At 45.1% G+C, this 20,348-nt stretch overlaps 1 protein-coding gene across 1 annotated transcript in view; it reads right to left on the bottom strand.

Moving 5' to 3' along the window:
* Positions 1-20,340, bottom strand: part of RABL6 (RAB, member RAS oncogene family like 6) — a 52,420-nt gene extending 32,080 nt beyond the window's left edge. The window contains exons 1-4 of the mRNA XM_010720684.3: positions 20,193-20,340; positions 14,133-14,267; positions 8,706-8,753; positions 638-690 (exon numbers count right to left, since the gene is read on the bottom strand). Coding sequence (XP_010718986.2) covers positions 638-690; positions 8,706-8,753; positions 14,133-14,267; positions 20,193-20,322 — 366 coding nt within the window. The 5' untranslated portion in view covers positions 20,323-20,340. The remainder of the gene's footprint in view (positions 1-637; positions 691-8,705; positions 8,754-14,132; positions 14,268-20,192) is intronic.
* Between the last annotated feature and the right edge of the window lie 8 nt (positions 20,341-20,348).

Here is a 20,348-nt window from a genome sequence, read left to right on the forward strand (position 1 = left end):
TAGAGATCACGCAATCAAATGCCTTTGAACCGACTTCCTGAGGATAAAATAGTACAGCTTTTGGAAGAGATACCACAGAAAAGCACTGGTAGCCCAAATGCAGTTTGGGGAATGTGAGATTACACTCTCCCATATGGCACTTCGTTCTACAGCAGTAGATCCAAGGACACATATTTGGGCAGGAGCCTGGAGGAAGCCACTCGTTATGTTGACACACTAGTGGCACTTCTATTGCCGCTGCCTCCTCTACATTTCAAAGGGTGTTAAGAGGTAATTGCTAGACCAGTTTTAATGAGCAGCAAGGTGGCATTCAGCAATTTCTTCATTTTTCTCAGGAAGCCCATTACAAAAGGGCTTCCTGACACTCACTGTGTGCAAACAGGTACAAACCTACAGGGTAAACAGCTGGGGTCGGTCCCAAAAGACAAACAGCAAACAGCAGGAAAGCTGTGATAGGGGCACAAACAGGGATAAAAAGCACAGGCAGAAGAGTGAAGAGCATCAGGGATCACACTGTCCCTTATTCACCCTCTGGGTCAGCCTTACAGTAGAAACAAATACAGAACTTACTCTCCATGACCAGAAGTGGAAAAGAGGCCTCGTGCAGAGGCAGATATCAACATTCAAGGTGACTCACCTCCTGAGGGTCGTTTTCCAGTTTCAAACCATCTCCTCGTTTTTTGCATTTTCCTTAAAAAGAATTGTAAAAAACAAATGCATTACACTGTGTAGAGAACTCCAAGATGGATCTGTGAATCCTCGGTCAGGACCACAGCATTTGGAACATGGCCTGAAAGCAGATCCAAATTCTATTATAAGCCTTGGGGAAAATGGTGGGCTGGAGCAGGCATGCCTTGCAAAAGAAAACTAACTACTCTGTTCAAGACTATCAGCTAGCCTAATTCAAAGCTGAATACAAAGGAAGTCTGCAGCAGCTTAAACCATGCTCTTCACAAGATAAAATCCCAGTGACTCAGTAATATCTGTTTTGGTGTATCCTCAGATCACAAAGGAAGCTTTCCTGTCATACTTCTTGCGCTAGTGTTGAAGAAACAAAAGACCATAAGGCGATTAAAAATGAGCTGCACAATCACCATACACAGCCTTCTGAGATATGCTGTGATGTTGCTGTACTACTGCACTGACCTGAGGCAAACAGTCTGGGAAATAAATGGGATTTCAGATCCCATTAGGTGCTTGGGGCTGCCTTGTGACACGCACACAAGAATAAGCTAGAATAACAGAATGGCCTGGGTCAGAAGAGATCAAGTTCCAGCCTCCTGCCACAAGCAGGGCCACCAACCTCCAGATCTGGTATCAGACCAGGCTGCCCAGGACCCCATGCAACCCAGCCTTGAACATCTCCAGGGATGGAGCATCCACAGCCCCTCTGGGCAGCCTGTTCCAGTACCTCACCACTCTCTCTGTAAAGAGCTTCCCCTTAACATCTAAACTTTCCTTCCTTGAGCTTAAAACTATTGCCCCCTGTCCTATCACTATCTAATCTTGTAAAGAGATGATTCCCCTCCTGTTTATAACCCCCTTTTAAATACTGGAAAGCTGCAATGAAGTCTCTTTGCAGCCTTCTCTTCTCCAAGGCTAAAAAAGCCCAGCTCCCTCAGCCTGTCTTCGCAAAAGAGGAGCTCCAGCCCTCTGATCATTCACACGGCCTTCTGGACCCACTCCAACAGCTTCACATCTTTCTCGTACTGGGGGCCCCAGACCTGGGGATAGATAAAGTTCCCATCAACTTCATAGCAAAGTGCAAAAGGCAACAGACTACATAACTGGAGAAGACTCTAGAAAATTAGCATAAAGACTTCTGCCACCTCATGGCCATAATCCCACCCAGATAAATCTTCACATTTCTCTCCAACTCACCTGCTTCTGCTAAGGTATATGCTAAAATGCAGCCTTAATTCTTAAAAGTGAGATCCTCTATGACTTCTCCCTTTTCTTACAGCCTCAATAAGCTCTGATTAAGCTCACAGATTGACATTTTAAAGTACCACTGGTATTTCATCGAATCATAGAGTTGGAAGGGATCTTAAAGACCACTCACCTCCTATTACCTACCATGGGCAAGGATACCAACCACCAGATCAGGCCGCTCAAAACCACAACCAGTTTGGCCTTGAACAGCTCCAGGGATGGAGAGAAGATGCACAGCTTCTCTGGGCAATCCATCCCAGTGCTTTACCACCATCACTGTGGAGAATTTCTTCCTTATATCTACTCAAAATCTACCCTTTTTTAGTTTAAAGCCATTACTCCTTATCTTATCACTACTTGTCCCTGCAAGAAATTCCTCTACAGCTTTCTTTTAGGGTTCTTTTAGGAACTGGAAGATTGTTTAAGGTCTTCTCAGAACCTTTGCTGTCCTAGTCTGAACAACCCCAGTTCTCTCAGCCTTGTCTCCATAGCAAAGGTGCTCCAGTCCTCTGAGCATCCTCACAGCATCCTCCAGACTCACTCCAACAGCTCCACATCTTTCTCGTGCTGGGTGCCCAGAGCTGAAGCAGCACTGTAGGTTGAGTCTCACAAGGGCAGAGCAGAGGGGGACAATCATTTCCCTTGCCCTGCTAGCCATGCTGCCAATACAGTACCTATACAGACCCCTGAGGAACACCACTCATTCTTGGTCCCCACCTGGACATCAAGCCACCACTTCTCTTTTCCATGTGCCCTAACATAGTTTCCAGGAGGATCTGCTCCATGATCTTACCCAGCACAGAGGTGAGACTGACTGGCCGGTACTTCCCCAGGTCTTTCCCCTCTCCCCCCCCCCCCTTTTCTTTTTTAAATATGGAGGTTGTGTTTCCCATTTTATGGTCTCTGGGAACTTCATCTGACTGCTGCAACTTCTCAAATATGGCAGACAGTGCCTTAGCCATTTCATCTACCAGTTTCCTTGGAACCTTTGCACGCATCTCGGCAGGTCCCACTGACTTATGCACCTTCAGATCCCTTAGCTGGTCTCGAACCTTATCTTTTCCTACAGCATGCAGTCCTTTCTCTCCTAGCTCCTGTCTTTGCCTTTTGTGACTTGGGCACCATGTCTACAGTGCTTCTAGTGAAGACTGAGACAAAAAAAGTTGTTGAGTACCTCAGTCTTGAGATGCATCACCATAAGGGAGGTGATCCTTGAATGCTAATCAAATTCCTTGTGGCCCCTGTTACCTCCAGGACTTTATCTCATGGTGCTCTACCAAGCAGATCCCTTAAGAGACCAAAGGCTGCTCCCCTGAAGAGTCCAGGGTATTGAGCTTGCCATGCACCCTCCTCACCCCTGACTGCATCCTTTGAGACTCAGCATCACCAGAAAACAAGTCAGGGTTTAACTAACAGCTTCCTGTAATATCAGTTACACTGTAATCACATTTCCAAATCTTAGAGCCCAGGACCAATGTGGGCACCACGAACCAGTAACCAGCATCAGCAAAGCGGCCACCAGCCATCACCACTTCCCTGTGTAGACACTCATCACCACCTGTTGCCAGGAATCCTAGCATGCAAGAGCACACATTTTTTCACCCAGTGCTGAAGAAATGTAGTATGGACATACCATGAACAAACCTGTCCTTGCCCCCAGGTCCAGTTTAAACTCTAGCTATGTATAGTAGTTTCCAGAGCTTTATCAAATGAACAGCACTGCGCAGTAAACAACCTGCAGGTCTAGAGTTATGCTTTGCAGATATCAAATATCCTCCAGATGTTGTGGAGAGCAATCAAGAACTGTACTTCTAAACCAACTTTGTTCCAGTCTGAACAGTTAACTAAGTCAGTTAGTTAACTAAATAATAATGGCATCACAGAGACTTGGAATTCCTTCTCATAATTTCTAGAAATTCACCATCACTGACAGTGCAAGATGTTTGGCAGCTCAGATGTGCCCACAAAGCCACCCCTATTGACTCTTCTAAGAGTCTGCAACATGGGACAGAACCAGCTGATGAACATCGAGCGATTACTTGTGAAATTTGTGGTTCTGCACATGGCACTGGGAAAAACAAAGTCTTTTATTCTTCTGGCATGCAGGTCAAGGTTAGTTATGAAATACAAAGTTATTTCTAAAAGATTTGTTTCTGAGGCGCTTCCCTACTTAAATGAAGAAAAGTTGCATTAGAGAAATCACCCATCCAACACTCTGTTATAGGAAATGTGCACAGATATCACATACCTTCCCTGTGAATTCAGCCGTAGGCTGCTGAAGGCTGCGTTGGCTGGTAGCCCTAATTAAGAAGTTTGAAACACTTCTCTAGCACAACTTGGCAGGTTACATTTAGTAAATTTCTGTCAACTGTACTACCTGATAGCTGCCAAGTCAGTGTCAGCTATGGAAACAAAAGTTTGGGGCACCTTCTGAATGGCAGGAGCTGTGGAATAACATTCAGCAGGCCTTGCAAATCAGTTCTGCAAGTGCTCCAGGATACAGAAGCAGTCTCAACATCTTGACAGCACATCTGGCAATGCTTCTGTACATCACCGCAAAACATAGGTATTTCTAAAGTATTCACAGCCCCGGTGTCATTTATTTTGTCATCTGAAAACAGCAGAAATATTAATCCTGATCCTTCTCCATTCTTGCAATCTATCTCCCTCAACGCGCTCTGATTTTACCCAATGCAGCTGAAGTGGTGGGATGGCTAGGATGTGCACACCTTTCCCCACTTGAAGTAATTTCAAGTCAGTGGAAATAACATGGCTCTTCTCAGTGTCAAAACACCACCATTTCTCTAATTACTGCTCAGTTTTGCTGGCCTGAATTTCTAAATGGTAAAACAGAAACCCAAGTAGCTACACTCGTCCAAAACTCTCCACAGTTCACAAACGTCACTTGTCCTGAACAACCAGTTCTTCTGTCTTTCTAACCTGGACATATTTACAACTACTGCACACCTCTCCCTGCTGATGGCTTTAGCTGCATACCAAGAGGAAACAGTAACACTCTGATGTGATGCTCCTCATGGCGACAAAGGAGGTCGTCTACACGGCAGTAACAGCTGAAAAGCACACGTGTGTACATATTCATGTGCAATGTCTATTTCTGGAACAAAAACTGCAAGATGAGCCAGAGAAAGACATATGTAGAGAAAAGGTGCAGGTCAGGCTGTAAAGGCAAGTGTGCAAAGATAACTGTGTGATTACACAAAGTGCTGCGTTTCAGGCTGCAGTGCTGTGTGATTTAGGAGACTTGATTAGAAAACAAAGGTGAAACACAAAACCAAATAACCTCCTAGCAGCACCCCAAGGACTACAGGACAGTTCCTCTGGACACCCAAAGACAGCATTCATGGCCAGCACCCGACAGCCTCTGCACACTACCATGTGTGTTGCAGGATAGCAAGGATTCAGTAAAGCTTGCCAGCAAATGCTGTCCACAGCTTGAGAGAAACACTTCTGCACATCCTACCAAAGTACACATTTCTAAACCGTTTGTCTCCCCCGAGTCATCCAACTTTTGATGTTAGAAGATAACAGAAGTATTCATTCTATCCTTCCCCTTTCTTACAACAAATCTCTGAGAGGGAGAAGAGTGACAGGAAAAGAAATCAATTTCCAATACAGTGGAAAGGGCTTATGTGATTCCAGGGGCCGCAGAAAAACAAATCTCTTCAGTTTGTGTATGAAAAAGATGCAGGAACCTAACTAGCAGAAGATAGGAGATCATCTGAATTTCAAGCAGCTGCTTTGCATTCAGGATCTGTTACAGCTCCACGACCTGCAGCAGTTACACAACGTGCTGCAAAGCCAGAAAGATGAGTCAGGACTGTGACTTCTGCTGACAGATATCTCCTCTATGTTCTTTTAGATCAAGGGCAGCAAAGGAGGCTGTACTTAATACAGTACCGGATAAAGTTCAATACGATCCATAGCTGGGAGCAAGCTTTACTTGCTAAGCATTTAACAAATGGCATCATTACACAAAGGAGCTCCCTGAGCAGGTCCAGGGAAAACCCAGCAGGCTGCAGATAAGCCTTACAGTGAGTCTGTAAGTAAAAAAATATATATATTCGAGAGAGTATTAAAAAAAAAAAAAAGGTAAGAGGAGCAGCACAGCGTAACAGTTGCCATTCCCTCCTGCTCCCATGCACTAACCTGCCTCCCAGGCTCCAAGCTTTCCCAACAGCCCTTTCCCCCTTACTTCCAAATTAACATCTTTACGCTAAACAAATGGCACCGATTCACCATTCATCAGTCAGGCAGGGTCAGCAGTGCTGTTTCCTGTCTTCCTAACAGTCTGGAGAGCAAAATCCAAGCACGCTGCTGAGCCAACAGGGACAGGGAGGCACAATGCTAAGCGCTAGGCAAAACACGACTTAACCAGACCACATTTAACTCAGTGCAAAAATGTACACGAAGCTTTTCAGGGTGCAGATTACTGAGGTTCCCCATACTCTCCTATGCATTTTCACACTGAGATACAAAGAACGGCAGTGCTGCACGGCACAGAAGTGGCTGAAGCTGCTTTAGAAGACTGAAGTTGAACACTGCAGTTCAACTTTACATCCTTTAGCAGCAACATACCCACAAGTGGGTTCATTTCCAAGATGAGTTTTCTAAATTTAAACAGATGTCTCTTAATCTTCTCTAAGAAGGAACAATTGTTCCACGATGGGGAAACACTCACTGAAGAAATTTAGCCTGGAAAACAGTGTACATCAAAGCGCACATTCAGAATACGCATTTCTGGCAGGTCCAAATCCAGCTTGATAAAAGCAGCATTCTGCACAAATGTGAACGGGCACACCAGCCAGGATCTTGTAGGGCGGGGGAAAAATGGAGGGGGATCAGGTCTCAGCAGTGCTCTAGCAGCACTGAACACTTCACTACTTGAAGTCTACTGCCTACACCGCTGCCACTCTCACCAAAAGCATCGCGCAGGAGGATTTTTTGTCCTAAACATACAGAAGAACAAAAATGTCATGAAATAATGTTAATCTTAGAGATGATCAAGTTAATTCGCAAACACTTTCCTAAAGTTGCATTTATCAAGAACCTGCAATGCTATGGCAATGGGAAAGGATTTGATTTTGTTAAATCGTGGTAAAGTAAATTTTGACACTACACAGGTCGAATACATTTAACTACGTAAAAATACACATTAGTGGTCCATAAGTAGGGATCTTAACAGAATGACTTCCATCTTGAATATAAAGTGGAGGTAAAGCGTCCCTTCAGATTTCCAATACATGTTCCACTGCCAGAAATGAAGGCAGTATCAGAAAAGCTGTTAACAACATCTGCTCATATCAAATCCAATCCATTTTGCCAAAAAAATGACAAGTCTCTAGTTTAGAAGATGACTGTGCTCAGAGAAGCTATTCACAGAAATAAATGCTGGAACCACATGATTCCCAAATTAAATGTCTATCTATTCATACCAAAGTTGCAAGGAGGAGAGAAAACAGATGTTTTGCTCAGATTCTATCCCTGTGCATGTTACCCCAGGGTCGTGGGTCGTGACCAGTCTGACTTCAGCAGTAACTCTGACCTGAGCAGGGTTTTGCCTACACTGCATAATACAGTTTAAAACATTGAAAAGAAAGTGCCCAGCATTGTCACCTGAAGTTACTGGTTCAAGTTTAACATAGAGGCTCCCTTATCTGAACCACAGGTGGTATTTTTACTTAACATTCCAATTTTATTCTTTTAGACATGCCATAGCTAATACAATTAGCTATAATTCACCTCCCTTTGCCCCACTCTATTTTTGCCACCTTCTTATAGTTTGCCATTAACATCTGTGTAAGCAGCACACGTGGAGCACTGGAGGCAGTGTGCTTCAGAGGCAGTCCTGCAAGGCAATGTGTCAACAGGCAAACCATAAAAGGTTATGTTTCACTCACTGTGGTCAACAAATCTGAGTGAGAGAAGCTCACACACCTGCAGAGCACAACACATTCACTTGCAAAACTGCTTTCCTGACCATACGCACACTTTAAATTAAAAGTCCATCTGGTACAAAACACCTCTTAAAAGCCAAAGAACATGCATGTGAGGCTATGGAATAGGTTGTTACAAGCCCTCCACCTGTTGTAGTAACACAGTGGATGGCATTCAGATCCTACCTTTGAGTATGTCTATCTTATTTAAGAAAATAGAACTTTACATTCTGGCAAAACCTGAAAACTACTGAAAAATGTATTTATACATCTTAACGATTCTGCTGGTAAGCACTTAGGAAAAATGGAAGTAATTGGCTGCTCTTTCATCCTTCCCTCCTGCATACATTATTCACAGCAGGTAACATTTTATCATTTACCAATATCACTTCTTTGAAAAGCAGCTTGGCAAATATTTTATAAACAGAATGCAGAGCGCAGTATCTGTCTAAAAGCATAAAGGAGAGAAGATGAAGTTTATAGTAGAGTTCAGAGAAGCTGAATAACTCAGTAGCAGGCTCTCATCTGCTGCACAGGACATCAAACGTCAGCTTCCAAATACTGGGTTTGATCTCAAGTTCAGACTGCAAACAGTGGGCTCTAGCACACGAGACTCTGCTCTCCCCTCTATATTCTCCTAGGAATTAATAGCCAGTAGCTGAATAAAATAAATTCACACGTTTTTTAAAGAAAAAAGAAGTAAACAGGTACATTTGATTTCAGGTAAGTTCTTAATTAAAAGTACAAGGGAGAAAAAAAAACAAAAAACAAACAACAAAAAACAATAATCTCCAATAGAAAGGAACTTATAAAGCTTACCTTTGTCAACTACATCCCACACTTCAACTTTAACAATATCGTCAGTGGCTAAAAGCACAAAAAGAAGACAGTGTCAGGAAAAGGGTTTCAGCAAAATGAAGCCTCCCAGCCCTCCTCACAGAGCCCAACCTGGAGCCCACAGCATCAGGTCAAAGCCAAAAGCAAGGCAGTGATGCTTCAGTTGAAAGAAAACCTACACATCACCAAATGAATGGGTGCTGTGGAAGGAAGAGGCTGTACTCCAGTACTGCCTTATCTAAAAGCTTCTTCAAGATTCTTAGCTATGTGATATTTTTCTTTGCATTTATTACTGATTCGAAATGCGTTACAAATACCTCACAGATTCTTTTCATAACATACAGAGGTTCTCGTTCTCTTTAGAAAAGATATACATTTAATTTTGGAAAATAATACCTGGTCTAAAAGCCAGGCGTACAGCTGATAGCCAAGGGAACACACATTTAAGGAAAATCAATCCCACTAGTGACATTTTCATGTAAACACGACAAACACTGCAGGCAGTCCTGCAGCCCCAGAAATCCATTATTCTCTACACACATTTCAAGACGAATTCTATGAAAAACAAGCAATTTTGCCTCTTTATGAGCTACAAAGTCAGTAAATAACAGGCAGCAAGGTAGATTTCAGCTGCTAAAATCTGAAACAAGACAAACAAAACAATCACTGGAAGAATACTACAGCCAGTACTGGCAGCTAGCAGGTGAACTTTCAGAGGGCATGAAGGATGGGCAGCTTTGTTTGGATGCTTTCACTGCATCGGAATAAGCAGTCTGATCTTCTCAAAGCTGTGCTGAGACACAGCTGCTTTTCAGAGATGCTATAGGGTACGAAGCAAAAGCTTGTATGTGGAGCAGCTCCGAACATAAAGCAGTGGAACGGAGAGAGAATGTCTGAAAGCAAAAAATAATCTCTTAGCATGACAAGAGAATTTAGCTAAGTGTCATTCTCAAGCCAGAAAATATTTTCACTCTAGAATTCATTGCTGGCTCAAATGCTTCAAAACATTGTAAAGACAGGCTTCGAATAAAGAAAAACCTTGATCCCCTGCTTCTGGTGAAACACCTCCTGTTAGGTTCATGCGCAAAACAAAATCAGCCCATTTTCCCTTGCAGCAGCTCCCACTGATGTCCCTCCTGGCAGGAGCAGCACGGGGTGAGGAGACGTGCCAGGGCTGATAGCACTGCAGCACCTGCACTGCTTTGGCCTCTGCTCAGACCTGCACACCCACATCTGTCCCATGTATTCCCACAGAGCACCGCAGCCAGCAGGGCTCCAGCACAATGCTCCCCATCACCCACCTGGCTGCAGCTGGTACTGGGATGTTGTTCCCAAGCTCCAGAAGCCGCCAGCTCCTTATCCTAACACCAAATGCACTCTCCTGGTGAGTAATTTCCCCACTACTGACTTTCTGCTGAGCAGCAGCGCTGTGGATCGCTGAGGAGCTGAACTGCTTGCCCTCTTTATGCCCTTTTCTCTGAGGGACAGTGCAGAACTTTGCTAAGAAACTATATGAGATCCTAGAAAACCACTTTCCATGTGCTGTTATTCTTCCCTTTCAGCACCAGTGCTCCTGTTTGCCAATAGCCAGTAAGTTCTTCCTCTTCACCACCAGCTTCATTTCTGATTGCCCTGCACACACAGGAGGTAAGCACAGCACTGCTGTGTTGGCTTCCATATGACTCACAGCAGCACGAGCAGAGTCTCACCCTGCCAGCACTGAAGGCATATTGCAGCAAAGAGAGCACCACAGCATCACTTTAATTCTATAGCTTGGATTAATAGATCAAACCACTCAAACCCCTCTACTCAGTTGCTGTTTGGCTCAGTACTCTGCAGCCAGTGGTGCTGTAAGACACCGTTCACCCAAAAAATGGTGACAAGGTAAGAATCATAGAATCACCAAGGTTGGAAAAGACCTCCAAGTCCACCCAGCCCAACCATTCACCTACATTTCCCCTGTAAACGCTAAAATGCTGAGGGAAGAGATTTCCACTGAGAATGACAGCTCTTTTCAGCAAGTTTTCAATCTTCAGTAACCAGTTCAGAAATACTTTTGAGACCTACCCCCTCCCCCCTAAGACTATCAATTTCTAGCAAGCATTTTTACCAGAACCTTTTCCTTCCTCCCTCTGGTTACAATTACTTTGAGAAGACTCCAACTGCAAGAAACCTTATTTAAAAATAAGAATCACTGCTTTATGGGTGCAATCATATTTACTCTCAGGCAATTACGTGACTCACTTCTTACCCTTCGGATTGCAGAGCACAGAATGCCACACACCGATCTATAAAGCACTCAAAGTGTTGGAACAAAAGCATTTGCTATTTTTTTTTTTTTGTTGTTCTGAAACTGCTAAAAGAAGAATAAAATTGATGACAACTAAAAACTAAAAAAAACTGAACACTGACACTGAAGTCAAAAATGGTAATTCCTTACTTGGGTAGAAAAATTTCCATAATAAAGACAACTGGCACTGAAAAGCAATTTGGTTTGTTCTGAGTAGGAAGAAATAACTTCAGTTCTGCTCTTATTAATTCCTCCAGTATAAAACTTCTGAAGTTGTGACAAGGCGATGTGTTCCCTGCCTAAAAGGTAAATCTAATACCAAGCAACGCAAGAATCCTTGAATATTTGACAACAATACAATTAATATCTGTAAATATTTGCTGCCAGCTACCTCATAATGTTTATTTAAGGTGGCTTGAGAGCACAATCAGAGGGAAAACAAACTTAATTCTTCCTCTACAGATTAACTCAGCGAACAGGGCAGTAATCAGCTCTGAGGCCATTTCTCACATTGCCTGTGGTAGATGGAAGGTTTACTCAGCAGAACACATACCTTGCAGATTTGTAAAAAGGCAGTTATTTCTGCAAGTTTTGAGGTCGGTGTAGAATTTCCTATTGGAGATTATTAGTGAGGAAATAATAGCATTTGATCAAATGAAAGAAACACCAAGGAAAACACTTCTCCCAGCAGCTTGGCAGTGAAGGGAGACACTGTTTCTGCACATTTTAGGGACATGTGAGATGAGCACGTCTTTCTAAAGAAGGAACAGCCTTCAAATGCCTTTTTGCTTGTAACTGTTCACGTACACAACAACGATCAGGCATGAATAAACCTCTTAGAAATCAAAATCTGTATTTACGAACAGTGCCTTTATTACTGACAATGATTAGAGAAGAAAGAAAACAGGTTTTTACCTGTGATATTGCATAAAACCACAATCAACAGTTAACAATTAATTCCGTCTATCCTTTCAACTTAAGAGAACTGAAAAATGAATTAACCTGTGCCTTACTCTGATCTGTCTGTTCAGGCTGAGGCATTCAAGTTCGATTTTGGAGATAGTTTCCATCCTTCAAACACCTTCTATGCGCTACATCCATGTGGCCATATTCTGAGAGAAGAGCAAGGACATGGAGGGAAGGTGCCACAGCTCCAACACAACATGCCAGCCGTTTCACTGCAGATGGAGAACACCGCTGTGTGAACACTGCAGATGTCAACACCTTGTGAGAGCTGAGAGGCAGCACTCCCACGAGATGGTGCCCAATACAAAGTCACCTAATGAAGACGTGCAGAAGGTAACCAGCACACCTTTGCAGCACGGCCACGCAGAGACTCCCAGGGAAAGAATCTAAGAAGTTGTGACAGCAGACTTAGCTCAATATCAGATCCAGAATGCGAGAGAAAACCACTAGCTGGACTGAGCAAAGCTTACCTGCACTCCTCCCCTAACCAAGGCAATTCACAGCTCTCCATCCTTACCAATCTCTTCAACCTCTGTCAAGAGAAAGCTGGCTCAGGTGGAAGCCTGCCTGCAGAAGGGCACAAGAGTCCCAGAACTGTGCTTACCTGCACACTGCAAACACACAATGGAGTATCTGCTCCCTCTCCTTGTGATGAAGCCTACGAAGCCAAGGGATTCTAAGTGCTGTGTCCCTGGTGGCACACTGCCCGCCAGCACACGCTGGGGTTCTGCCATCATTAACACAAGACTTCGGCATCATGGCATCATTCAAACACAACTTTCATTGATAAATTAGACAGAGCATTCAATTCAGTGTTTACTCCAGCTGTAAGTTTTTGTTTCAGGCGTAAGGAAGCAGAGCACATGCTTCAGCAATACTTGGTAATGACAAACTAAGTGCTGACCTTTCTTCCTTTTTTAAAAGCGAGTCTCATAGAGCAAGTTCATGCTGAGTCAGTGCAGCCTACAAGGCTGTGGCATTTTCTGCTCAGGAGCCCAAGAGCTGGACTTAATGCACTGCTTATACAACTACTGTGTCTGCAGTGTCTTCTCCAGGCTAGATTCAGGCTTTCAGAGCCACTTACTTTACAGTGCCAGAGCAGATGGGAAAAAAAATCACACCTCATCTCTCAAATTCAAACAAGCACTCAAAAAAGCTACTTCTGTGCTTCAGTAACTCAGCCTGGAATTATCAGTGCTACAACCATTTTTAAAGCATCCTCACCACTAGTTAAGGGAGGCTCTTTACATCTTAATCAGTGAAAGAATAGTTTGCATCAAGCTCTTCACCTGCCTGCAATACTGCAACACCAAGCAGGGTTAGCATCAGAAAGATTTTCATCACAAACCTGTTGTCATTAGCAAGTCAAGCACATCACCCATATTTTTCAAAAATTTTTGGATCATGAATTAAAAACCTTCCTTGAATTGCCATCAACAAAAGCTTATTTTTTAGCTCTTACAGCATATATGTAGGTCACTCGGAAAGTAATGCCTCCTTTTTATTTCCAAGGAAACTACAACAGATACAAAGAGCACAATAACACTGTTGGACAGAGCAAATTCTCAGCTATAAAACATTATTTTTCAACAGTCACCACTGTTAGCCTGCATTTTCGCCAGCAATGAACAAGAGCCTGCATGTTACTTGTAAAAACCTGCACCAGTAGAGGTGACCACTGTCACTGTGGGCACTGCTGAAACCAGCCCTCACAGCATTCACATCCTTTGGTCTCCATCAATGTTATAAGTGTGGATGAATACCAGTGGGAGCCCTTTTTTCCATATGAAGGGATTCACTTCCACCCCTTACTCCCATGTCAGGTGCCATTCTACCAGAGTGCCCTCTGCTGCCATCTGTCACACAGCAGCAACACAACAGGATATTGGTGGGAAGGTTTGGCCTCTGCTGCCATCATGAAACAGGATGCAGTGCTTTCAGAGCAGCCCTCATCATTTCTGAAAAATTCTGTTACTAAAAACACAATTGAGAAACTGTGAGTAATACATTAAAGTGATGATAGCCCACTTTATCTCCCAAGCAGACACGGAAGAAGCAAATAAGGCTGCAGTGCCAGTTCCTCCTGAAGGCACAGAGATGCACTGCCCCACGAATGTCACTCCCTCCACCCTCTCCTCCCTCTTTCCTCTTACTTTTATAATTCCAGTGGATGCTGGTGACTTGGATCTCCTGAGTTGGAATGTATTCCTCAATAAATTTCTTTCCCTGTAGTCGGTGCCAGAGGGTGGTTTTCCCAGTGTTCCTGTCCCCTCGGATAACAATTTTCACTGCAGAAAAGAGCAAGCAGATCAACAAAACTCATTAAAAACAAACGAAAGAACACTGTAAAAAGCATGCTAACTTTTTGCAAGCATTATTCAGATGCAATTTGTTCTCCCATATTACACGGGCATGATGGGTTCTGTTGGAAAACACAAGCCTCAGTCATTACAATCAGTGCTCATTCAGCAACTCACACCAGCTCAGCAAAAAGAACCCACATGAAGATTGGAAATTCAGAACACGTGTGAGAGCAGCCAGCTGTGCCTCTGCTTCTCTCACCTCGCTGCCTGCTGCCACACACAGCAAGCAGCGTGCAGGGAAAGGTGCATTCAAACCCATCTCAAGGAAAGAAGTGTCCAAAACATCCTTGTGAGGGGAAGACAACGCACCGGCTGTACCACTGCCATTAACCACACACAGCTCAGCAAAGCAAGTTCTGCAGCAATTAATAACACCAGCATCCCAGAGCCTGCCTTAGTGCTCTTTCTGAATGTGGTACGCATTGTTTGCAAAATCTTCTGTTGCACTATGAGATTTTTGTTTCGCGTGGCAACCACAAGGCTACTGGGAACCATAAGCTGACTTGCACAGGACCAGAATGTTTGCGCTTGCATTTGATCCCCAAGAGGTGCAATAATGCACCAGAAAATGGGCTGCTCGGAGACATCTCATGGCAGATTCAGGTGATTAGCATTAGGTTGTGTGTCATCCACCGGGCAGGAAATCACAGACCGAAGGCTGCCTTCTGTTGTAACGTAGGAGTTATTGCAGTCAGTTCAGAGAAAAGCGTAAGAACAGCAAGACCTGGAGGAACAGCCAACAGACACCACGTCTGTGAAGGGCTCCGTGCTGCAGTTCTGCTCGGCAACCATCGTGGCTGTTCTGCTCTCGCCCACTAAGAGGTATTGCTGTTTACTCTTTTACAAAGTTCCCCATTACAAGGGTCATAAAGGCACAAATTAACTTAGTATTTATAGGCTGCCTTCATTTACAGGTACCAGAGCATCTCTGCAGAGACAGCAAATTATTTCCTATTGCCCTGCATGAGATCCTGTTTCCTGCATATAGAAGGAAAAAAAAAAAGTCAAAGGTGGACTGTCTTCATTTCTCTTAATGAACGCAGCAGATCTGTGATGGAGGAAGAACAAGATCCTGTTTGTCCCTTTTAGAGCTTGAATCTCTTGAAATGCTCTCACAGGTTAGCTTAGAGGGACATTTTAAAACCCAGATTCCCTCACAAAACACTGCATGAAATACTGAAGCAGTGAGTGCTGTGGGACCAGCAGACCCTGCAGTGGTCAGGCTGCTCCTGGGGTGCAGCTTCAGGATCACTCCAGGATGACTCAGCTGCAAGCTCTTCTCCAGAAGGGACAACCTCACCTCCCCCAGGTTTCCTGCTGCCAACACCATCACTCACACAGTCACTGCTGAGCTGCACCAAGGAACTGAACCAGCTGGAACTCTCCCCCATGTTACTCATTCTCAGTACGCTCAATTTTCTCCTCGAGCTCAAGTGCCTGCCTGCATGAGCAGTGGGAGCAGCACATGGAGGCATTAACACGGCAAGGAGAGCCCTGGGCAGCCAGCAGCTCACATTGAGATCAGCTGAGGGTGCTGATGACACCACGTGCTCCTGTTGGATGTGTTCACCGGCCCTCGTCAGCTGCTGCAGTCTCTGTGTCAGGATCTCTTTCATCCTACATAATGCATTCATTTTCACTGACTTCTTATTCCTGCAGGTAGGAAAAGCCTTTACAAGTCAAACAGGAAGACAGCAGATCACATAAATAATTTCCAACAAAGCAGTTTCAGTATTTGGGACTTTGGATGGCCCAGGTCTACCCAATAACAGACATCTGCAAGAGAGGAAGAGCCGTGAGGCTCAGTGCACGGGCACCAGGTAGCAGCGGCTGGGCTGTGAGAATGAGAGCAGCCGTCGGGGTGAGGTCAGTGCTGCTACCTGTGGGACACACACTGCTGCTGCCCTACTTCAATTTCCAGTTAAATTGGTACTTAATGCCAACAGCAACAGGTTTGTAGCAAAGACAGCAGAACTATCTGTAGGAAGAAAGGGTAGGGATGAGGAATAGATAAAAATGTGAGGAAAAGAACTAAGCAAATCACTTCTCTTTCATATTGTCACCGTGTCAGGAAAAATGCAGGCATTTCCATTCTGGAGATGGGGAAATGGGAGCAGAGCCCCAAGCACGGGCCTGTGACCAACTCAGAACCAGACACCCAGAATGCCCAGCACTGCCGAGGATGCTGATCAACTGAGAAGCATAGCTCCCACAGCAAAGATCCCTGAACATCTGTGCTAATAATCCCATATCACAGCATTATCCTCATTAAAATGTTTGAGACTGAGACCACAAGGCCATTCAAACACCAGAAGCTGTTGTTGCTGCAAGAAGCAGATGTGATCTGCAGAAGTGCTCAAGCACAATTCCGGGGGGAACAGTCCAGCCAGCAGCAAAGCAGCGTGCCACACAGTGCACAACATCATGCACCTGCAGGTGGTGGTGGGAGAGAAGGTGGGATGTGGCAGGAAGGGGAAGGTCTTTCCTTTGGAAGCGGTGCGGAACGTAAATATTTAACAAAGCACAATCAGAAGCCAGGAAGTAACACTTAGAACAACACAAAGGAAGGACTGTGATGCTCACAAAAAGAATACACAGTATTCTTTATGTTTCTTTTTTTTCTTGAAGCACATTTTAGGAAGAAAAGCAGTAAGAATTCCTGGAACTACTCACTTCAGTAGTAGTAGTTCAGCAGTGCTGAATGTTTGGAGCGGGCTGATGCACACCAAGGCACAGCAGCCTGGGCTCCAGGCACATGCAGCAGTGGTTCTGCTGGCTGCCATGCACACGGGACACAGCTCCCAGAGTAAAGCTCAGCACAGAAGACACACTGTGTTCTGGGGAACAGGAGCACTGGATCTGAAACTTCTGCACTTCCACATCTTTTGCTCCCATCACTGATCAGTGGTAGCTCCCAGGTGATCCATGTCACCCAGCCAGAGCCATTCATTTCACCTTGGCCATCACTGCCTTACAAAGACCTTCGTGTTTGAATAACCTGCTACTGGTAACTCTGTCTATAATTTGTGCTGTAAGCTGCTTAAGCCGCCACCTCTCCCTCTCCCCACCAAACCCACCTGCTGAACAGTGATGCAGCTGATTCAATCCCAGCCAGGAAAAAAACAGCAAGTTTTTACAAAGACACAAACACCTTAGCTACGGAAATTGGTTCAGACACAGACAGTGTTCACGGTTTCTCTGTACCTTCTACAGAGCTTTGGGAACTGTGGTGTTATTTGGGCCATGGTATATAAAACAGAAGAGCTCCATCCAAATAATAATGAGAACGAACAAGGAGTGTGTGACCTGTGAATACAGTATAAAAACACTACGTTTCAAAACATCACGTTATGCGAAGCGACTGCTGCCAAAGCCTGTCAGTGGCCTTTGCTCTTATCAGAAATCTAAAACCTTCTATCCTGCAACTTTCTTCCTTTTGAAAACTTACTCGAGTGGGAGGGACAGCAGCAACACAAACCTGCTGATGGGGCTGTCCAGTCAGGATACGTACCTGACAGCCACAAAGCCGGCACAGCCTGGCCTGCTCTGAACCCCCCAGCCAGGCACTGAGTGCCAGGTGATAAGGCCCCATCCTGGCCACATGCTGCCACTTTTATCAGCAAGCAACCCGAAGCACTCTCAGCACATTAAATATACTTCTGCTAGAGAAATAATGCTTACAAATATCTTAAGAGTGAGACAAAGGCACATGGCCAGCCTCTTTTCAGTGGTCTGTGAGGACACGACTAGGGAAAACAGCCATAAACTGGAGCATAAGAAGCTCTGCACCAATACATGAAGGAATTTCTTCACAGTGAGGGTGACAGAGCACTGGAACAGGCTGCACAGGGAGGTTGCGGAGTCTCCTTCTCTGGAGATATTCAAGACCCATCTGGATGCTGAGCTGTGCAGCCTGCTGTACAGGGCCTGCCTGCAATGGCGGTGGACTCGATCTCCAGAGGGTCCCTTCTTACTCCTACACTTCTGTGAAACAGGCTTCAGTTCACAATAATGGACTGTAAAAGCACAGAAACATTTCTGTAGAACCACTCATAATAACATCTTTGGATTAGAGTTATGGGGAAAAGGAAGAGTTGAAAAGATCTGTGTTAAAGACGACTATAAAATGCATTCCACAACCCTCTGTTCATTTTCATGTATTTCCTAATGAAGACACACTGATAGCACTGGGATATGCAGCTCTGCCCTTCCCTTAGCAATTGCTTGTCATGCCAACCTTTGCCAGCCTAAGCTCAGCTCAGAACCCTCCCTATTTCCCAGTGCTGTGGCTAGGAGGGCGCTTCAAAACTCTTTCATAACCCTGCCTGTATCTCCTACAACTGTTATATAACAGTGATACTGGGAAGAGTTACTATGGAGATTGGAAAGCTTCCTTACGGCAGGACAGAAAGATGCAGCTTTATTCTTAATATAACAGCAATAATTAGAACACAGATCCTGACAAGGCAGTGCTCGAAACAGAAAGCTTCTCCAAAGGCTTTTGCTAATAAGACAAAAAACAACAAAGCTCAGCTGTTTGCAATTTTGGTCCTGCTGTATAGATGACAAGCAGGTAGGCATGCACACAGGTTAGGTGACGACACAGTTAGTCACCACCCAGCAAAGGGCTGTCCCCTTCTGCTGCTGTGCCAGCAGGATGCAGCTGATCTGTACAGCACAAACACTCACTGTCTGGAACACCAGCTCCCTTCTCTTACATAATTCACAAGCTGATAGAAGCTACCCGAGCTCACCCATGTAACACAGAAGCACATGGATGCACCCTGCTCTGTGGGCACTGCTACAACTCTGCAGAGATGGACAGACCTCAGGCAGGAGATCTCCAGGTCTGCATTTATGGTGCAGTGTTGTGTGTCAGGGTACAACAGTTGCAGCCTCACCACTCATCTGTCAGCAGAAACAACATGCTTCTGCTCATACTTATGACTGCTTGCTAAGTTGCTACTTTCCTAAATTAAACACTGTTGGCATATTCAACAAATGCACTCTGGTTAAATGCACCAAATGCTCTCCCCAGTAAAACTGCAAGCTCCTAAAATCTCTCAGTTCAAAAACACACTCAAGGGCAATAATACTAAAAAAAGAAGAAAAAAAAACCAAAAAACTCAACCCAAGCCCTGCCCTGCTAACCTCTGCCTTCTCATCTGTTCCCCCAATGTGTGTGTGGGCACAGGAATGCTCAGCACTGTGCTCACACTGTGGCCCTGCTCTGAGCTGCCAATTTCAGCTGCCTGCATTTGCAGCTGTGTGCCCGATCCCACATGAGCGAGTTGATCCTCATGGTGTTCCTGCTCACAGCTGCTCTTCAGCTGGGATGGTGTAACTACTGACCCTGTCTTGCTATTGTTACTTGGAGATGGATTCACATATTTGCAGTGCCTTCCTGAAATGTATTAGGAATAACCTTTATTGAGCCCCAGAGAGAAAAACACAACTCTGAGCCTCAGTAGTGTAAGGAAAAAAGTGTTCCCTGAGAACAGAACAGCTGTATCAGGTACAGAGACAGATAACCAGAATGGCATTACCTGCCAAGGACACATAAAGGCACACAGCACTCACCTGCTGCTAAGCCGTGGCAAGGCACAGACCCTTATCACACAACCACTGGAGTAAGGACACCGTGCTGCGGGAAGGGAACCCACCTGCCTTGAGGAGTTACTCCTCCACACTCGAAGTGACACCGACCCATTCACAAAGAACCCTGCCCGGTGCCACAGGGACGCGGCCGCACCGCAACCCCCGCACACCGCCCGCAGCCCGCCCCAGCACGGAGCCGCACGGCAGCGCGGCGATAACGGGAGCGGAGGCGGCGCCCGGGCCGGGACTCACTGTTGTACTGGACTCCTTTGGCGAACCTCCTCTGCAGAGCCTGGTTCATGGACTGCAGCCCCGCGGGGATGTTCTTGTCTCGGACCGCCGCCTGGTCCGAGCCCACCAGCTTCTTCAGCGCCGAGAACATCGTTCCGCTCCCGCACCTTCGCCGAA

Source organism: Meleagris gallopavo, chromosome 19 (assembly GCF_000146605.3).
Source record: "Meleagris gallopavo isolate NT-WF06-2002-E0010 breed Aviagen turkey brand Nicholas breeding stock chromosome 19, Turkey_5.1, whole genome shotgun sequence".
In the NCBI taxonomy this organism is placed as follows: Eukaryota; Metazoa; Chordata; class Aves; order Galliformes; family Phasianidae; genus Meleagris; species Meleagris gallopavo.